Source organism: Grampus griseus, assembly GCF_964374135.1.
Source record: "Grampus griseus genome assembly, chromosome: 11".
NCBI classification, from domain to species: domain Eukaryota; kingdom Metazoa; phylum Chordata; class Mammalia; order Artiodactyla; family Delphinidae; genus Grampus; species Grampus griseus.
In genome coordinates, this window is record NC_139005.1 from 52824689 (window position 1) to 52844626 (window position 19938).

The 19938-nt window shown below is 45.7% G+C and overlaps 1 protein-coding gene across 11 annotated transcripts in view; it reads right to left on the minus strand.

The window, feature by feature from the left end:
* Positions 1–19938, minus strand: part of GRIP1 (glutamate receptor interacting protein 1) — a gene marked incomplete at both ends in the record, with an annotated part of 697367 nt that continues 677429 nt past the window's right edge. For all 11 annotated transcript variants that reach the window (XM_082666950.1, XM_082666958.1, XM_082666956.1 and 8 more), the window contains 2 exons: positions 1–228; positions 2667–2813. In XM_082666950.1, coding sequence (XP_082523076.1) covers positions 1–228; positions 2667–2813 — 375 coding nt within the window. The remainder of the gene's footprint in view (positions 229–2666; positions 2814–19938) is intronic.

Below are 19938 nucleotides of genomic sequence, written 5' to 3' on the forward strand. Positions count from 1 at the left end.
CTATAATGTATTAGTGGGCTCTCGTATCTCCAAATTACCACCGTGGCTCGACTGCTGGAAAAAAGCACTGTTCTGTTCACTCCATTCTCCTCCTGGTAGAGTCTGTTCTATGGACTTCTGTGAAGCCAGGGGGTTTCTACTAATAACCAGGTCCAGCTTATTACCAGATTCTGCTATGAGGGGCACAACAAGGCAGCAGTCAAAGTCTCTCGTTCGGACATGATTAACCTGAAAGGTCAAGAATCGCCACTTTGAATTACTGTTATAGACATAAGATGATTCCCAAAACCCAGAGTAACATTTCAGACACAACAGGTTGATTGATTCAAGTCTTGAAAGTGCTTAAATGAGCACTCTGTACAGAGAGGTCTATCCTGGCCCTGACCACACTATAACATGGGTATTGGCTTACTTTACTCTCTGCTACTAAATTGTAAGGCCCTTGAGAGCAGGGACACATCCCAATGTCCCCATGCTGAGCATATCGCCTTATTCATGGCAGGTGCTCCAAGTGCCAAATATTATCCCTAATTTACAGATGAGGAAAGTAAGGCACAGAGTGGTTAAGAGATTTGCCTGAGATCAGAACTTGGCAAGTGGTCCAGCGAGGATGCTGGTGAGTGGGCCAGCGAGGATGTAATCTCAGGCAGTCTGGATGATTCCAAAGCTCGTGCTCTTGACCATGATACTGAACTACCTCTCTCGGTCATGAGCCCACCCCCTCCTCAGCTTACACATGCGTTCATCGTCTTTCATGTTTCCTTATTCTTTTTTTTTTAACATCTTTATTGGAGTATAATTGCTTTACATCATTGTGTTAGTTTCTGCTGCGTAACAAAGTGCATCAGCTATACTTATATCCCCATATCCCCTCCCTCTTGTGTCTCCCTCCCACTCTCCCTATCCCTCCCCTCTAGTTGGTAACAAAGCACCGAGCTGATCTCCCTGTGCTGTGCGGCTGCTTCCCACTAGCTATCTATTTTACATTTGGTAGTGTATATATATGTCCATGCCACTCTCACTTCATCCCAGCTTCCCCTTCCCCTTCCCTGTGTCATTAAGTCCATTCTCTATGTCTGCATCTTATTCCTGTCTGCCCCTAGGTTCTTCAGAACCATTTGTTTTTTTAGATTCCATATATATGTTAGCATACAGTATTTGATTTTCTCTTTCTTCACTCTGTATGAGATTATGTTTCCTTATTCTTTTCCCCCTAAAAGTTTAAAGAATCATCTACATGCTGCTTCCATTCCTTGACTTTTCACTCTCTCCCCAATCTTCTCGGTCTGGGACCTGACCCTTATATATTATATAAATGACCCCAACTGTCCAACACAGGAATGGTGTCTTGAGTTCTCATCCCCTTTGGCCTTTACCTGATCATCCTTAAAACTCCTTCCTTGGCTCGTATGACACCACTTTGTTTTGACCTTTGTACCATTTTAACTGCTCACTTTCAGTCCTTTCCTACCTTTACTTCTTCCTGTCCTTTAAATTTTGTTTTTCTTAGAATTCTATCTTTAGTTCTCTTCTCTTGCTTACTAGAAATCCACCATAGGCAACTTTATCCAAATCCATGCCTTCAGTAGCCCAGATCTTTACTTTTGGCTGTAACATCGCTCCTGAGCAACAAATGCAAGCTGCCGGCTGCCTCACAGACTGCTCTGCCAGGATGCACTGAAGGCATTGAAGACTCAGGTCTGGTACACGTGTCTTACCCTTACCTACCTGATCGTCTTTCCTGTGATCCTCCCCTTCACCCTACACCAATCCACCTATGATATAATTGTATCGTCTTTCTAAATTATAAAATATGTCATTATTCTGCTTAGAAAATTAATATACCTCCAGAATACAGTCCAAGAGCTTTATCTTGGCTTTCAAGGCCCTTCACAAGGTGAGTCCAGTCTACTTTTATAGCCTCATCTTCCATAAAAGTAAGTATAGCTCTAATTTATAGATTAGGAAGACAGGTCAAATAACTTGTCCATAGTTATTTATTCAGCAAATACTAGAGTATCTATGGAAAATAAACGTGTTCCTTACTCTTAGGACAAGAATAATTGTTATATTGCCATGGTAAAAAGATCACCAGAATTGGTTTTAAAACTATCTAATCAATCAGTGACAACTTGCTCAGTGAACACGTGTCTGAAAGCCAACCAGTCAGTGCAACCTCATTCTTTGAAAGGCAACTGTTTAGGGACAGACTCATTCACTTGAACGTACTTTCAAGACTGATGGCAACCCCCTCCTCTTCCTGCAAAATGCTCTTTCTAAAAACTGTACGTAAGATCAGGAATTTGCTTTGCTCAATGAAACTATACCTGACAACCATAGTACTCCTAGTACTTAATAGTAAACAAGGTTCAGCTTTTGGGTTTATATTGGGTTATATTGTGTGAGATACTGGTATCGATCACTGTATAATGGGAAATGGGAGAATAAGGTACTAGTCCTGTTCTCAAGAAGTTTAGAATCTGCTGGGGAATATATATAGGGAAACAGGCCGTTTCAGTAACCGGTAAATTCTACCAAAGGAAAAAGTGCCTATCCTCTATAGGAGGGGCCTCTAATCTCGTCTTGAGGCAAAGGAGGATGGGTGGACACTGATCAAATACGACTTCCAAATTAATTTCCAAATAAAATTCCATCTGAGGTCTTACCTGTAAGAGCCTATCGTAGGGCTTTAGGCCACCAAGATCTCCTGGCCCAGCTGGGCGAATATTTTTGACATATACTCCTTTCTCCAGCAAGCCATCTGCTACACTGAACCCAAAGTCCTCCATGTCAGAGCCCTTGTACAAGGTCACCTGGAAAATGAGAAAATGTGAAGGGGATATTTAGGTAGGTTGAGGACTTTTGCTTATGAAATTTCTTGATGAACCATCTTTTCAAACTAATTTCAATATAATAGATTTGTAATAGATTAGGCAGCTCCCCCCAATCTTGAAGCTTTTTCCATTCTCTAGGAACATCCTTGGAATTTGCCAAGTCCCACCCAGACCTGGAAAAGGAGGAGAAATGCTGGAGAGTTCTGGTCTCTCTCTCTTTTTTTTACTTGCAGTCATCAGGTGTATATAGGTGAGAAGTTCCCAGAGGCAGGTTCACTTCTCCTGGAGCAACCCCTAGGTGTTGGGAGAAGCCAGGGTTAGCCCTTTGCAGCTGGATATCAGGATTAGGCCAAAGGCCTTTCCTTCCTGTTCACTGTGCCTCGTGCTGTGTTCAGTGCTCAGCATATCCTCTGCCTTTGAGCAAGAGCCAGGAAGTCCACCATTTTATTTTCTCTAGTATCCCAGTCAGTGCTTCAGTACTGTGGGCAAGAAATGTCTTAAAAGGGAGAGCAGCCAAGACGGCAGAGTAGGAAGGTCCTGAGCTCATCTCCTCTTACGAGCAAATCACACCTACCTGCAGAACAACCATCAATGAAAAAGACTGGAACCTACCAGGAGACATCTTCTACAACGAAAGGCAAAGAGGGAACCACAAGATGGAACCACCAGTAGACTCCTGATGTAATCAAATCCCATACGTCCCGGGTGGGCGATCCACAAACTGGAGAATAATTATACTGCAGAGGTTCTCCTCCAGGAGTGAGAGTTCTGAGCCCCACAGTCAGGCTCCCCAGCCCAGGGCTCCAGCACCAGGGAAATGAGCCCCCATAGCATTGGCTTTGAAGACCAGTGGAGCTTAAGTGCAGGAGCCCCATGGGACTGGGGGAAACAGAGACTTCACTCTTAAAGGGCACACACAAAATCTCACGCACACCAGGACCCAGGGCAAAAGAAGCAATTTGATAGGAGCCTGGGCCAGACCTGCCTGCTGGTCTTGGAAAGTCTCCTGGAGAGGTGGGAGGTGGCTGTGGCTCACCCTGGGGACACAGACACTGGTGGCAGACATATTGGGGAACATTCAGCCACATGAACACTACTGGTGGCTGACACACTGGATCATTAGCACCAAGACCTGGCTCCACCCTGCAGCCTGCAGGCTCCAGTGCTGCGAAGCCTCAGGCCCAACAACTAACTGGGCAGGGACACAGCCCCACCCATCAGCAGACAGGCTGTCTAACAGCCCACAGCCACCTCTGGACTCATGCCAAGACAGGGCCCTGCCTGCCAGAGGGCCAAGACCCAGCTCTGCCCACCAGTGGGTAGGCTTGAGCCCTTCTCTCCAGGAAGCCTGCACTAGCCTCATGATCAGCCTCACCCACCAGGGGACAGACACCAGAAGCGACAATCCCACAATGCAGGCTGGACGCTACCCCAGGGCCAGCTGAGGCCTGGCCCGCCCCACTAGCAGGCCAATGCAAACTTCTGGACACCAGAGACCCCATACCCAGCTCTATTAGGAAACCACCACCCCCACCAACCAATGATCTGAAACGAGCTCTGGGATCCCTGGGCCACGCAAACAGACTCCAGGAACCATCTCTGCCTGCCAGTAGTCCAGCACTAACCCCAGGATCCGGCTTCACTTGCCAGTGGGTGGGCAACAGCCCCAGAGTCTTTGGGACCCTGGCTCTGCCCACCAGTAAGCCAGCACTACCCCTGAGACCTACTAGGTCTTGTCACCTTGCTCAGTGAACACGTGTTCACTTGCCTGGTGACAAGGCCACACTTGCCTTGGTTAACTTGCCTTGTCACTTGCCTGGTGACAAGGCCACACTAAACAGTACCAGCAGCATCTGCACAAGGTAGGGTCTAGCAACCAACCAAGCCTACCAGACTGCCCACACACTCAGCCTACCACAAAGAAGGACCCATGCAGCCCTCTTAGGGGGAACCCCTAGAGCATATAGCTTGGGTGATGAAAGGGGAGTGCACTGCTGGGATGCACAGGATACCTCCTACAAAGGGCCACTTCTCCGAGGCTGAGAAATGTAATTAAGCTACCACAGACCATAAAAACACAAACAGTAACTTAGACAAAATAAAGTGGCAGAGGACTATGTTCCAGACCAAGGAACAAGATAAAACTCCAGAAGAACTAAATGAAATGGAGATAGGCGATCTACCCGAGAAAGAGTTCAGAGTAATAGTCATAAAGATGATCAAAGAACTCAGGAGAAGAATAGATGCACAGAGTGAGAAGTTAAAAGTTTTAAACAAAGAATTAGAAAATATAAAGAATGACCAAACAGAGGTTAAGTATACAATAACTAAAATGAAAAATTCACTAGAAGGAATTAATAATAGACTAAATGATTCAGAAGAACAGATCAGTGAGCTGGAAGACAAGAGTAGTAGAAATCAGTGCTGCTGAATAGAAAAAAGATAAAGAATGAAAAGAAATGGGGACAGTTTAAGACACCTCTGGGACAATATCAAGCATATTAATATTTGCATTATAGGGGTCCCAGAAGGAGAAGAGAGAAAGGGCCCAAGAAAATATTTGAAGAGATAATAGCTGAAAACTTCTCTAACCTGGCAAAGGAAACAGGTACCCAAGTCTACGAAGCACAGAGAGTCCCATACAGGATTAATCCAAAGAGGAACAAAACCAAGATACACTAATCAAAATGACAAAAATTAAAGAGAATACTAAAAGCAGCAAGGGAAAAGCAACAAATAACATACAAGGGAACTCCCATAAGCCTATCAGCTGATTTTTCAGCAGAAACTGAAGGACAGAAGGGAGTGGCACAATATATTTAAAGTGATGAAAGGGAAAAAACCTACAAGCAAGAATACTTTACACATAAAGGCTCTCATTTAGATTTGATAGAGAAATAAAAAGCTTTACAGACAAGCAAAAGCTAAAACAATTCAGCACCACCAAATCAGCTTTAAAACAAATGTTAAAGGAACTTCTCTAGGCAGAAAAAATAAAGGGTCACAACTAGAAACAAAATTACAGGAGGAAAAAGCTCACCAGTACAGGCAAACATACAGCAAAGGTAGGAAATCATCCACACACAAAGTCAGTAGAGAGGTTAAAAAACAAAAGTAGTACTGTCACCTGTATGCACAATAAGCAGTTAAGGGATACATAAAACAATTTGATGTAAAATACAATATCAAAAACAGAAATCATGAGGGGAGGAGAATACAAATGCAGGGTATTTAAAATGCTTTTGAAATTAAGAGATCAGCAACATGAAACAATCAGGTATGTATACAGACTGTTATATAGAAACATGGTAACCACAAACCAAAAATCTATAATAGATATACGCACAAAAAAAGGAACCCAAAATAACAATAACAATAGTCATCAAATCATAAGAGAAAAGGAGGAGGGAAGACCTATGAAAACAAATCCGAAACAATTAACAAAATGGCAGTAAGAACATACATAGTGATAATTAAATGTAAATGGACTAAATGCTCCAACCAGAAGAAGCAGACTGCCTGAAATGGATACAAAAAAACTAGACCTGTATATATGCTGCCTACAAGAGACTCGCTTTAGATCTAAAGACACATACAGACTGGAAGTGAGAGGATGGAAAAAGGCATTCCATGCAAACAAAAAATCAGAAGCAAGCTGGAGTAGCATACTTAGATAAAATAAACTTTAAAGACTGTTACAAGAGACAAAGAAGGACACTACATAATGATCAAGGAATAAATCCAAGAATAAGATATAACAATTGTAAATATATATGCATGCAACATAGGAGCACCTCAATATATAAGGGAAATATTAACAGACATAAAAGGAGAAACTGACAGTAACAATAATAGTAGGAGACTTTAACACCCCACTTTCATCAATGGACAGATCATCCAGACAGAAAATCAATAAGGAAACACAGGACTTAAATAACACATTAGACCACATGGACTTAATTGATATATATACAGCATTCCATCCGAAAGCAGCAAAATACACATTCTTTTCAAGTGTGCATGGAATATTCTCCAGGACAGATCACATGCTAGGCCACAAAACGAGTCTCCATAAATTTAAGAAAGCTGAAATCACATCAAGCATCTTTTCCAACCACAATGCCATGAGACTAGAAATCACCTACAAGAAAAAAGAACTGCAAAAACTGCAAACACATGGAGGCTAAACAATATGCTACTAAACCAATGGATCACTGAAAGAGGAAATCAAAAAATACCTAGAGACAAATGAAAATGAAAACATGATGATCCAAAACCTATGGGATACAGCAAAAGCTTATAGTGATACAAGCTCAGGCAACAAGAAAAATCTCAAATAAACAACATAACCTTACACCTAAAGCAATTACAAAAAGAAGAACAAACAAAACCTGTAGTAGAAGGAAAGAAAGCATAAAGAGCAGAACAGAAATAAATGAACAAGACTAAAAAAAATAGAAAAGATCAATGAAACTAAAAGCTGGTTCTTTGAAAAAATAAACAAAATTGATAAGCCTTTTGCCAGACTCATCAAGAAAGAAAGGGAGGGACTTCCCTGGTGGCACAGTGGTTAAGACTCCACGCTCCCAACGCAGGGGGTCTGGGTTTGATCCCTGGTCTGGGAACTAGAGCCCACATACATGCCACAACTAAGAGTTTGCATGCCACAACCAAGAAGCAGGTGATCCGCAACTAAGGAACCCACCTGCTGCAACTAAGGAGCCAGTGAGCCACAACTAAGGAGCCCTTGAGCTGCAACTAAGGAACCCACCTGCAGTAACTAGGGAGCCCACCTGCTGCAACTAGGGAGCCTGCCTGCTGCAACTAAGACCCAGCACAACCAAATAAATATAAAATAAAAAAATAAATATTAAAAAAATACACAGCACCAAAAATAAAAATAAAGAAAGGGAGAAGCCTCAAATCAAAACAAGAATGAAAAAGAAGTTACAACTGACACCAAAGAAATACAAAGGATATTAAGAGATTACAGTGAGAAACTATACAGCAATAAAATGGACAACCTAGGAGCAATGGACAAATTCTTAGAAAGGTACAATCTCCCAAAACTGAACCAGGAAGAAATAGCAAATATGAACAGACCAATTACCAGTACTGAAATTGAATCAGTAATTTAAAAACTCCCCAAATAAACAAAAGTCCAAGACCAAATGGTTTCATTGGTGAATTCTACCAAACATTTAGAGAATAGTTAACACTTATCCTTCTGAAACTATTCCAAAAAATTGCAGAGGAAGGAACACTTCAAACACATTCCATGAGGCCACCATCACCCTGATATCAAAAGATATCACAAAAAAAGAAATTACAGGCCAATATCACTGATGAACATAGATGCAAAGATCCTCAACAAAATACTAGCAAACCGATTCCAAATAGTAGCAATGCCTTAGAAGGATCATACACCATGGTCAAGTGGAATTTATCCCAGGGGTGCAAGGATTTTTCAATATCTGCAAATCAATGTTAAAAAGTTGAAGAATAAAAAGCATATGATCATCTCAATAGGTACAGAAAACACTTTTGATAAAGTTCAACACTGATTTATGATTAAAAACTCTCCAGAAATTGGGCATAGAGGGAACCTACCTCAACATAATGAAGGCCATATATGACAAACCCACAGCTAACATCATATTCAATGGTGAAAAGCTGAAAGCATTCCCTCTAAGACTAGGAACAAGACAGGGATGCCCACTCTCACCACTTTTATTCAACATAGTTTTGGAAGTGCTAGCCACATCAGAGAAGAAAAACAAAGGAGTCCAAATTAGAAAGGAAAAAGTAGAACTGTCACTGTTTGCAAATGACATCATAATATAGAGAGAAAATCCTAAAGATGCCAGTAGAAAACTACTAGAGCTCATCAATCAATTTGGTAAAGTTGCAGGATTCAAAATTAGCATACAGAAATCTGTTGTATTTCTATACACTAACAATGAACTATCAGAAAGATATTAAGGAAAAAATCCCATTTACTACTTCACCAAAAAGAATTAAATACATAGGAATAAACCTACCTAAGGAGGCAAAAGACCAGTACTCTGAAAACTATAAGACACTCATCAAAGAAATTGAAGATGGCAGATATACCATGTATATCTGTATATACCATTTTCAAACAGATGAAAAGATATACCATGTTCTTGTATTGGAAGAATCAATATTATTAAAATGATCATACTACACAAGGCAATCTACAGATTCAATGCAATCCCTATCAAATTACCAATAGCATTTTTCACAGAACTAGAATAAAAAATGTTTAAATTTGTATGGAGGGAATTCCCTGGTGGTCCAGTGGCTAGGACTCAGTGCTTTCACTGCTGTAGCCTGGGTTCAATCCCTGATCGGGGAACTAAGGTCCCGCAAGCTGCGCAGTGTGGCCAAAAAAGAAAAAAAAGAAAAGAAAATTTGTATGGAAACACAAAAGACCCCGAATAGCCAAAACAAGCTTGAGAAAGAAGAATGGTTTAATGGAATCACTGACTCCAGACTATTGTACAAAGCTACCGTATTAAACAGTATGGTACCGGCACTAAGATAAGGCACATAGATCAATGGAACAGAATAGAAAGACCAGAAATAAACCCACACAATTATGGTTAATTAATCTATGATAACAGCGAAGAATATACAATGGAGAAAAGACAGTCTCTTCAATAAGTGGTGCTGGGAAAAGAATGAAATTAGAACATTTTCTAACACCATGTACAAAAATAAACTCAAAATGGATGAAAGGTCTACATGTAAGACTGGATACTATAAAACTCCTAGAGGAAAACATAGGCAGAACACTCTTTGAGATAAGTCACAGCAATATTCGTTTGGATGTGTCTCCTAGAGTAATAGAAACCAAAGCAATAATAAACAAATAGGACCTAATTAAACCTAAAAGCTTTTGCAAAGCAAGGGAAACCATAAACAAAATGAAAAGACAACCTACGGAATGGGGGAAAATATTTGCAAGCGACGCAACTGACAAGGGATTAATTTCCAAAATATTCAAACAGCTCATAGAGCTTGATATCAAAAAGACAAATAACCCAATCAAAAAACAGGCAGAAAACCTAAATAGACATTTCTCCAAAAACATACAGATGGTCTACAGGAACATGAAAAGATGCTCAATATTGCTAATTATTAGAGAAATGCAAATCAAAGCTACAATGAGGTATCACCTCACACTGGTCAGGATGGCCATCATCAAAAAGTCTACAAATAACAAATGCTGGAGAGGGTGTGGAGAAAAGGGAACACTTCTACACTGTTGGTGGGAATGTAAGTTGCTGCAGCCACTATGGAAAACAATATGGATATTCCTTAGAAAACTAAAAATAGATTTACCATATGATCGATCCAGCAATCCCACGTCTGGGCATATATCCAGACAAACCTATAATTCGAAAAGACATTGGGTTGGCCAAAAAGTTTGGTTAATGAATACGTTGTTCAATAAAGTTCTTGGTGAAAATGAAAAATGTGTCTTTTATTTATTACTTAAAACCAAAAGAACTTTTTGGCCAACCCAATATGTGCACTCCAATGTTCACAGCAGCACTGTTTACAATAGCTAAGACATGGAAACAACCTAAATGTCCATCAACAGATGAATGGATAAAGAAGATGCGGTATACATACAGTGGAATATTACTCAGCCATTAAAAAGAAGGAAAAATGCCAGTTGCAGCAACATGGATGGACCTAGAGATTATCATACTAAGTGAAGTAAACCAAAGATAAATACCATATGATATCACTTATATGTAGAATCTAAAAAACTGATACAAATGAACTTATTTACAAATAGAAATAGACTCATAGACATAGAAAACAAACTTATAGTTACAAAAGGGAAAGGCGGGGTGTGTGGGATAAATTGGAAATTTGGGATTATCAGATACACACTACTATAATATAAAATAGATCAACAACAAGGACCTACTGTATAGCACAGGGAACTATATTCAATATCTTGTAATAACCTATAATGGAAAAGAATCTGAAAAAAAAATATATATATATATATAAATAACTGAATCGCTTTGCTGTATACCTGAAACATTGTAAATGAACTATGGTTCAATTTTTTGAAAAGTCTTAAAAGACCTGAAAGTGCTCCTGTAAGGAACACCCTCCTCTGGGGCCTGCCTTCAGTAGCTCCCTCAGTCCTTGTCCTGGGTTTGGTTTAGCAATTCCAGGCATTCCTGGAAGTGCCAGGATTTGCAAATCCACCCTTCTCAGCTGTGGGCCTCAGCTTGTTCCCTCTGCATTAAGGCAGTACCACCAGCTAAAGTTTCCCCCAACCCCCAGTCCTCCTCTGACCACCTGCAAGAGTTAGTCTGAGGTTTACACGTTCATCAAATGTGTACTGAGTCCCTCCATGTGCTAAGCCTGGTTCCGGGTGCTGGGAAACAGCAGTGAATGAGAGAGGAGAGGCTGCCTTCTAGAGGCAAACACATTAATGTGTAATGTTCACTGAAACCCACTGTCCTGGACATGCCAGACAACATACTCGGCACATCACACTCATTTAACATTTAATGTGACCGCTATTTTTAGTAAGGTTTGCTGCATGCCCTCCATAAAAACTGATGCACACATCAAGCAATAATTTGGGCTTAGTTTTTAACTCTATTTAAAAATGTATGTTTTGGGACTTCCCTGGTGGTCCAGTGGCTAAGACTCCGTGCTCCCAAAGCAGGGGCACCGGGTTCAATCCCTGGTCAGGGAACTAGAGCCTACATCCTGCAACTAAGAGTTTGCATGCCGCAACTAAAGATTCCACATGCTGCAACTAAAGATTCCATGCCGCAACTAAAAGATCCTGCATGCCGCAACTAAAAAGATCTCACATGCTGCAACGAAGATACCGCGTGCCGCAACTAAGACCCAGCACAGCCAAATCAATTTTTTGAAAAAATGTATGTCTTATTTATTTTAACACACATAATACCTAAATACATTCTTGTAGAAGAGTCAAAAAATTCAGAGCTATACAGGGCAAAACGTGAAGATTAATGCTCTTATAGCAGGTTTATACCAAGTTATTTTACTTCAGAGAAATATGGAATATTGAAGGAATACAAAAGTGGTCAATTGTGGATTTTCATCTCACTGGACAGACAGCTAAAATATCAAGCTGGCTGCGTCAATTCTAATCACCAGGCAGCCCTAGTGGTTACTGCCATGTTAGAGGTTAGGAAATTCAATTTTATAGACGTTAAATAACTCGCCCAAGATCACAAAAGTATTGAATGGTGGGGCCATCTCTGTCTGACTCCAGTCACTTAACCATTATATTCTATTGCCGCTCAAGTGCCTTATTTCATAGATTCTAAGATGTACTTTTTTTTTCATACTTTAAATTCTCTGAAATCAGGCTGTGTTTTATAGGCCTGACTTTATAGGTTTTCTTAGGACCTATAGGTTTTCTTAGGCCCTATGATAGGGTATAGCAACATCTCACCCCTACCTGCCTCTTTCCAACAATACACTAGAAGGAAAGGGGCCAGAATATTGTTACATATTTACTTTAAGAGAAAAAAAGCTGTGCCTTGCCAATTACAGGTTGTCCTGATCAGAAGCGTCAACATCACTCAGGAGTGTGTTAAAATGCAGAATCTCAGACCCTGCTCTGAATTGCCATCTGCCAATTTCTGTGCACAATGAAGTTTGCTCTGTGTGGTACTTCACACACCAGAGGGGCTATTACATGTTCTGAAAAGGAAGAGAGGGAACAATGACACTCTTGGCAGGCTCATTCCATCACTGTGCATATATGAATGTGCGTATGTGTGGGTGCACACGTGTGCACTGGACCCTATGATGTGCTAGGCACTGTTTGAAGGACTGAGTGAAAGAAACATACAGCAATAAACACAGCACAGCCATCATGAGTATACAGTCCAGTGACCATATCTGACTTAACCCTCCTAACAATCCTGCAAGAGGGGCAAGAATCACAGTTTTCAATGAGGTAGTGTATATGAAGTTTCAAAACCTGAAATGACCTGATCTCTGTGGAAGGATCGCTTTTGTGGCACTCATTTATACAAGCATAGAGTAGAAAGTCCTACTTTACTATAGAAGAGATGCGTGTGTTTTAGCAAAATCCAGCCCTCTGCATCGGACATGTACCTTGGCATGAATGAGAGCACCCTTTCCCCTCAAAGAAAAACTCATCAGGAGGAGAGGAGATGTCTTTGTTGGTAACCTGGGCTCAGGTAAAAGGCTGAGGAGAGTATGTGGGAGATGTCCTGCCAAGCTCCTCGAGGAGGGCAAAGAGCTTTGTTTTTTTCCCTGATAATATCCCAAACTCCTCTAATGGTACCTGCCACACAGTAGGGCTTGTAGTTTGTCGAATAAATGAAGCGACTGGTTCTGACATACCATGTGGTTGCGCTTGGAAGCTAGTCAGAACTGACCATCACGTGCTGTGTGAATGGAGTGGGATTTAGTTCTAAGGGTCAAGCCATGCCCCGCCTCCCGGCCCCAGGGCGGCCCATGCTGGAAATGAGCAAGGCAAAAAGCTGCAGGGTGGCTGGCGTGGATGGGGCCCGGAAGGACAAAGCTCCATAGTGACACCGTGTGGCCACGAGAGGTGAGAGCACCACTGACGTTAGAGCCAGGCCTGCCCTGCCTTGAGCTGAGGAAGCCCCATTCCTGCACGGAGAGTAGGGTGGGATGGAGGGTCCTCCAGCTCAAGATTCTGGACTTCTTGCTAATAAGGCTGTGGGACTTGATTGATTAGCTTAAAAAGCAAACCAGGGCTTCCCTGGTGGCGCAGTGGTTGAGAGTCTGCCTGCCGATGCATGGGACACGGGTTCGTGCCCCGGTCCGGGAGGATCCCGCAGGCCACGGAGCAGCTGGGCCCGTGTGCCATGGCCAATGAGCCTGTGCTCCGCAACGGGAGAGGCCACAGCAGTGAGAGGCCCGCGTGTAAGGCCAACTGGCCCGAGGCAGGGGAACACAATCAGATTCACAGGTTGCATCAGACCGAAATTCTCCGGACCACCCAGTTCCAGAAACTGACCTGGAGACATTCCGGACCACCCAGTTCCAGGAACTGACCTGGGGACTTTGCACCCGGCCCAGCCTTCCCGCCTTTCGAGGGGCGGGACTAACGGTCCCCCAGGATACACGAAAAGACCACCAAATAAGGAATACCCTGCGCCCTCCCAGATTCACCACACTCCTTTCCCTTCTTCCTCTATAAAATCTTGCCCAACCCTCGCCCGGGTGCGACTTCTCTGGCCCCTTTCTCTCGGACCAGTGAACCTCGCCCGGGAGCGCTCCCTAATAAAGCTCACTTGAAGCTTTCCTCTGTTTCGCGGTGCCGTTTGTTAAGATCCGACCTTACATTTGGTGCCGAAACCCGGGAGGGGTACCAAGCCCCGCGGGTTACCGCGTGGGCCGCTCCTCCCCTCCCCCAGGAGACAACCAGGGAACCTCTACTCATCCACCCGATCCGGCAGAAAACGGGGTAAGTCCCCCTCCCTTGTTCCCTCCGACCCCCAAAGTCCCTGCCCACCGGACTCCCTGTCTTTAACCACGGCCGCATCAGGGACTCCTCCGTCCTCTCTCCGGGCCTCGGGCAACTGTGGAGACGTCCCAATTGCCTGACCGCTCTCCGACCCGCCGGGCCTCAGGTGATTGTGGAGATGTCCCAATCGACTGCCCGCCCTCCGACCTGCCGTGAATTGGAGACTGAGACCAGGGACGCCTCTCTCCCTCTCCATTCACTCAGGGACAGACTGGGGGTCATGGGAACCTCACCATCTAAACCAGATCCTAAGACGCCCCTGGGGTGTCTCCTAGCCAATTTTACAGCCCTAGGCTTCTCCCAAGATCTCCGTTGCCGACAGCTTATTTTCTATTCCACTGTGGCCCGGCCACAATATCCTCTAGATAATCAATCCAAATGGCCTCCTGAAGGGACTTTCGATTTTAACATCCTCTGTGATCTAGATAATTACTGCCGCAGGACGGGCAAATGGTCCGAGGTCCCCTATGTTCAGGCCTTCTGGTATTTACGCTCCCGCCCTTCCCTCTGCGTCGATTGTTCCACTTCCCAGATCCTTCTTGCCAAACAGACATCTCCTACATTCAAGCTCCTAATATCCTTTGACGATGACCCCTCTCCACTAGCCGACCCACCCGAATCTCTCGCCTCTCCCCCCTCCAGAGCTCCTCTCCAACCTCCACCCTACCCTGAGGCAGTCCCTCCTCCTCCCGAACCCGTTCCGGCCCCTCCAACCATTCCCCCGACTCCGTTGACAGTTTCTCCTCCCACGCCTCTTGCTTCGCCAATTAGTGCACAAACACGCTCTCACGACTCCCAAGATTCAAATCTCCTCTGCCCTCGGAGGGAGGTAGCAGGAGCGCAAGGATTAGTTAGAGTTCATGTTCCCTTTTCTCTCCAAGATCTCTCTCAAATAGAAAAGCGATTAGGCTCCTTTTCTGCCGACTCTTCCCGCTACATCAAAGAATTTCGCTCTCTCTCTCAAGCTTACAATCTAACCTGGCACGATATCTTTGTGATCCTATCTTCTACTCTGACCCCTGACGAGAGGGAAAGAACTCAAACTGCTGCCCGAAACCATGCAGATCAGGCTCACCTTACCAACAACTCCATGCCTGTCGGAGCGACTGCCGTACCTGGCACCGATCCAGGCTGGACTTATCAGGATGGCCCAGATGGCCGTCGTAAACGCGACCTCGTGATCCAATGCCTCCTGGCTGGCATGCAGGCTGCCGCTCATAAGGTAGTCAATTTTGAAAAACTAAAAGAGATAACCCAAGAACCTAACGAAAATCCAGCTATCTTTCTCAATCGCTTTACAGAGGCCTTAACTCTCTACACCCGGCTGGATCCCGACACCCTGGCAGGGGCAGCAGTCCTAGCCACCCATTTTATCACCCAATCAGCCCAGACATCCGAAAGAAATTAAAACGGGCAGAAGACGGCCCTCAAACCCCTATTCGAGATCTGGTAAAGATGGCCTTTAAAGTCTATAATGGCCGTGAGGACTTGGCAGAATCCAGCCGACAGGCTCGGATGCACCAGAAGGTGGCCCTCCAAACCCAAGCTCTTGTAGCTGCCCTAAGGCCGGCCATCTCCCATGGATCACAGCATCCACGGGGTCCGCAAAAGGCAACCCCGCCAGGGGCTGCTTCAAATGCGGAAAAGAAGGCCACTGGGCTCGCCAATGTCCCAATCCCCGACCTCCTTCTAAGCCCTGTCCCAGCTGCGGGCTAACGGGCCACTGGAAGAGTGACTGCCCTACGACTGGCCCTCCCTCAGCGTCTCCACGCGGGGGGCAGGCCGACCCAACGGCATTACCACTCGAACTGCTGGGATTGGCTGACGACTGACGGCGCCAGGACTCGAAGACCCCCATCACCCTCGCCGAGCCCAGGGTAACGCTACAGGTAGCGGGTAAGTCCATCTCATTTCTGGTGGACACGGGGGCTATCTATTCGGTCCTGCCTACTTATTCCGGGCCAGTTTCTCCTTCCCAGATCTCGGTCATGGGTATTGATGGCAAACCATCCTTCCCACTCCAGACCGGTCCACTCCCATGTCATATCGAAGGACCCCTCCAAATTTCCATCAAGGCCCCAATTTACCATCTCTGAAACTCACCTTAGGGGCCTACAACCTATTATCACCAGACTCCTAAACCAGGGACTCCTTATCCCCACTGACTCTCCCTGCAACACCCCCATCCTGCCTGTCCGCCAGGCCTCTGGGGATTATCGCCTGGTCCAGGACCTCCAAATAATCAATGAGGCCATAATTCGTCTCCACCCAGTAGTACCAAACCCATACACCTTGCTCTCCCATGTCCCCCCATCCACAACCCACTTTACGGTTCTGGATCTCAAAGATGCCTTTTTCACTATCCCCCTACATCCCGACTCCTATTTCCTCTTCGCCTTTACCTGGACGGATCCAGATACTCATACTTCTAGTCAGCTCACCTGGACAGTTCTTCCCCAGGGCTTCCGCGACAGTCCTCACCTCTTCGGTCAGGCGCTGGCACGGGACCTCACTTCCTGCTCCCTTACCCCCAGCACACCCCTTCAATATGTAGATGACCTCCTCCTTTGTAGCCCATCTCTCAGCCTCTCAAGACAACACACTGCAGATCTCCTCAATTACCTTGGCTCTCGCGGTTATCGGGTCTCCCCAGCCAAGGCTCAGTTATCTGTATCTTCTGTAACCTACCTGGGGCTCCACCTTACCCCTACCACAAAAGGTCTAACAGCCGACCGCACCCGGATTATCTGTGAACTCCAGCCTCCGGAAACAGTGGAACAAATTCTCTCCTTTTTGGGCCTTATAGGATTTTTCTGACACTGGATCCCTAACTTTGCTCTCCTCGCTAAACCCTTATATCTAGCCGCTAAAGAACCCCCTCAAGGACCCCTCACCTCTCCTTCCGCCGTTCGACAGGCCTTTCTCACCTTCCGTAACGCTCTGATATCTTCTCTTCCCCTTTCTCTGCCCAACCCGAACCGACCTTTTCACCTTTTTGTGGATGAACAGGCCGGAATAGCCACTGGACTCCTTGCCCAGCCTGTAGGGCCTTCCTACCGCCCCGTGGCTTACCTCTCCAAACAGCTAGACCCAACCATTCGGGGATGGCAACCATGCCTTCGGGCCCTAGCAGCGCAGCCGAACTGACCAAACACTCACACTGACTCTGGCCCACCCACTAACCGTGTTTTCCTCCCACCGGCTGGTCGACCTCCTAGGCCGCAAGTCTCTCTCCCTCCTGGGCCCCTCCCGCATCCAGGAGTTCCACCTACTATTCATTGAAAACCCAGCTATTTCTCTTGATCTCTCCCCTCGCCTGAACCCGGCTTCCCTCCTGCCTATCTCTGGCACCGGGGGGTTTCCACCCCATTCCTGCCCTCATGTCATGGAAGCCTTCAAACTACCAAGAGAGGGACTCTGACACCCCTCTTTCAAATCTGGACCGCACTCTCTTTGTGGACAGTAGTTCAATATGCGGTCCTGATGGACGCCAACGGGCAGCCTACGCGGTGGTAACTATCTCAACTATTATCGAGGCTAACAGCCTTCCAGAAGGAACGACCTCTCAAAAGGCTGAGCTAATCGCACTTACACGAGCCCTTAACCTTTCCAAAGACCAAAGGGTTAACGTCTACACAGACTCTAAATATGCCTTTCTCATTGCACACAGCCACTCAGCACTACGGAGGGAACGCGGATTTCTGACCACTAAGGGATCCCCAGTGGTCAACGCTTCCCTCGTTGCAAAACTCCTGGAGGCCCTCCAGCTTCCTAAAGTAGCAATTATCCATTGCAGGGGTCATCAACTCCCATCCAAGCCAATAGCACAAGGTAACTCAAAGGCCGATTCCGTGGCCCGAGAGCTTACAAAAGGGGATCCTCCAGCTCCACTCCTATTTTTCACCAGTCCTACCCAACCCACATATACCCCGCACGAGGAAGCTGCCTTACTATCAAAAGGGGGACACAAAGACAACAAACGATGGATTTTTATAGACAACAAAATTGTCCTACCTCTGGCCCAAGCAGCCGGCCTCCTATCAGACATCCATAAATCCTTACACATTGGTCCAAAAGCAATGTTCCGTTTTTTGGGCCCCCTCTTTCATCTGCCAGGACTTAGAGAGGCCATCTCAAAGACTCACATGGCCTGCCAAACCTGCGCATCCGTCTCCCCACAAGGAGGCCTACGGCCCCGAATTCCTACACACCAGATGCATGGACATCAGCCTGGTGAAGACTGGCAGATCGACTTTACCCATATGCCACGCTGCAAATGCTGATATCTGCTCACTCTTGTTGACACCTTTTCAGGTTGGATTGAGGCCTATCCAACAACTCGAGAAACGGCAGACACAGTCGCCACCATCCTGCTTCAACACATCATCCCCCGATTTGGTCTGCCGGTCTCCATTCAGTCGGATAACGGACCCGCCTTTGTCTCTCAGGTGGTTCAACAGGTATCAGAGGCTCTCCAGATCACCTGGAAACTCCACATCCCCTACCACCCCAAATCATCCGGTAAGGTTGAACGCGCCAATGGGATCTTAAAAGACCACCTCACCAAACTGTCCCTTGAGGTCCGTGTCTCATGGCCCGACCTGCTTCCTCTAGCCCTTACCCGAATCCGATCCTCACCTCGGACTCCTACTGGCCTCAGTCCATTTGAACTACTTTACGGCCGCCCTTTCCTCCTTCACGACCTACCAACCCAGAGTCCACCCCTAGCCTCCTACCTTCCCTACCTCTCCCTGCTTCGCCGTCTTCTCCATGAACATGCTGACCGTCATCTACCGACAGTGACTGTCTCTGAAACTTCCTCTCTCCCTCTACGACCCGGCGATAGCGTCCTCCTCAAAGAATTACACCCTCAATCTCTCAAGCCACGGTGGACAGGCCCCCATACGGTGATCCTCACCACTCCCACGGCAGCTAAACTCTTGGGACACCCCTCCTGGTACCATGTTTCCTGCCTTAAAATGGCCCCAACTCCAGAGACTTGGACGGCCCTACCACTGGGTCCCACGAGACTACGGCTTGTCCATCACCCTGTCTCTCCTCCTGCTGCTCCTCCTGCCACCCAGGACTCACAAGATGTCCCTATGGTGCGTCCATGTCCACGGGACATGGCAAGCTAAAGGTTGGACCCACACCCGAGTCCTGGGCACGGCAGACTGCCAACCAGATGGGTGCCAGGCCTTGGTAACGGTCCAAATCCCCATCTCTAACACAGAAGGTGTTCCCTTGGGATGGTCCACCCCTGCTGTCTGCTTCACTTACGATCAGACCCGAGACTACTGTCAATGGTGGAATGAGACCTATGGGGGGTGCCCCTGTCACTCATGTAACATCCATGTGGCAAAACTAGATACCAGGAGCTCACTCCGACAATCCCACCTGCTCACCACAAATGGCAAGGGTCAATTATTCATCAACATCAAAGATCCCTGGGAAACAAGATGGGTAAAAGGGGTACAAGGAAAAATCTACCGATGGGCAACGGATGCCTACCCCGTGGGCTCTATCAGGGTCTTTCAC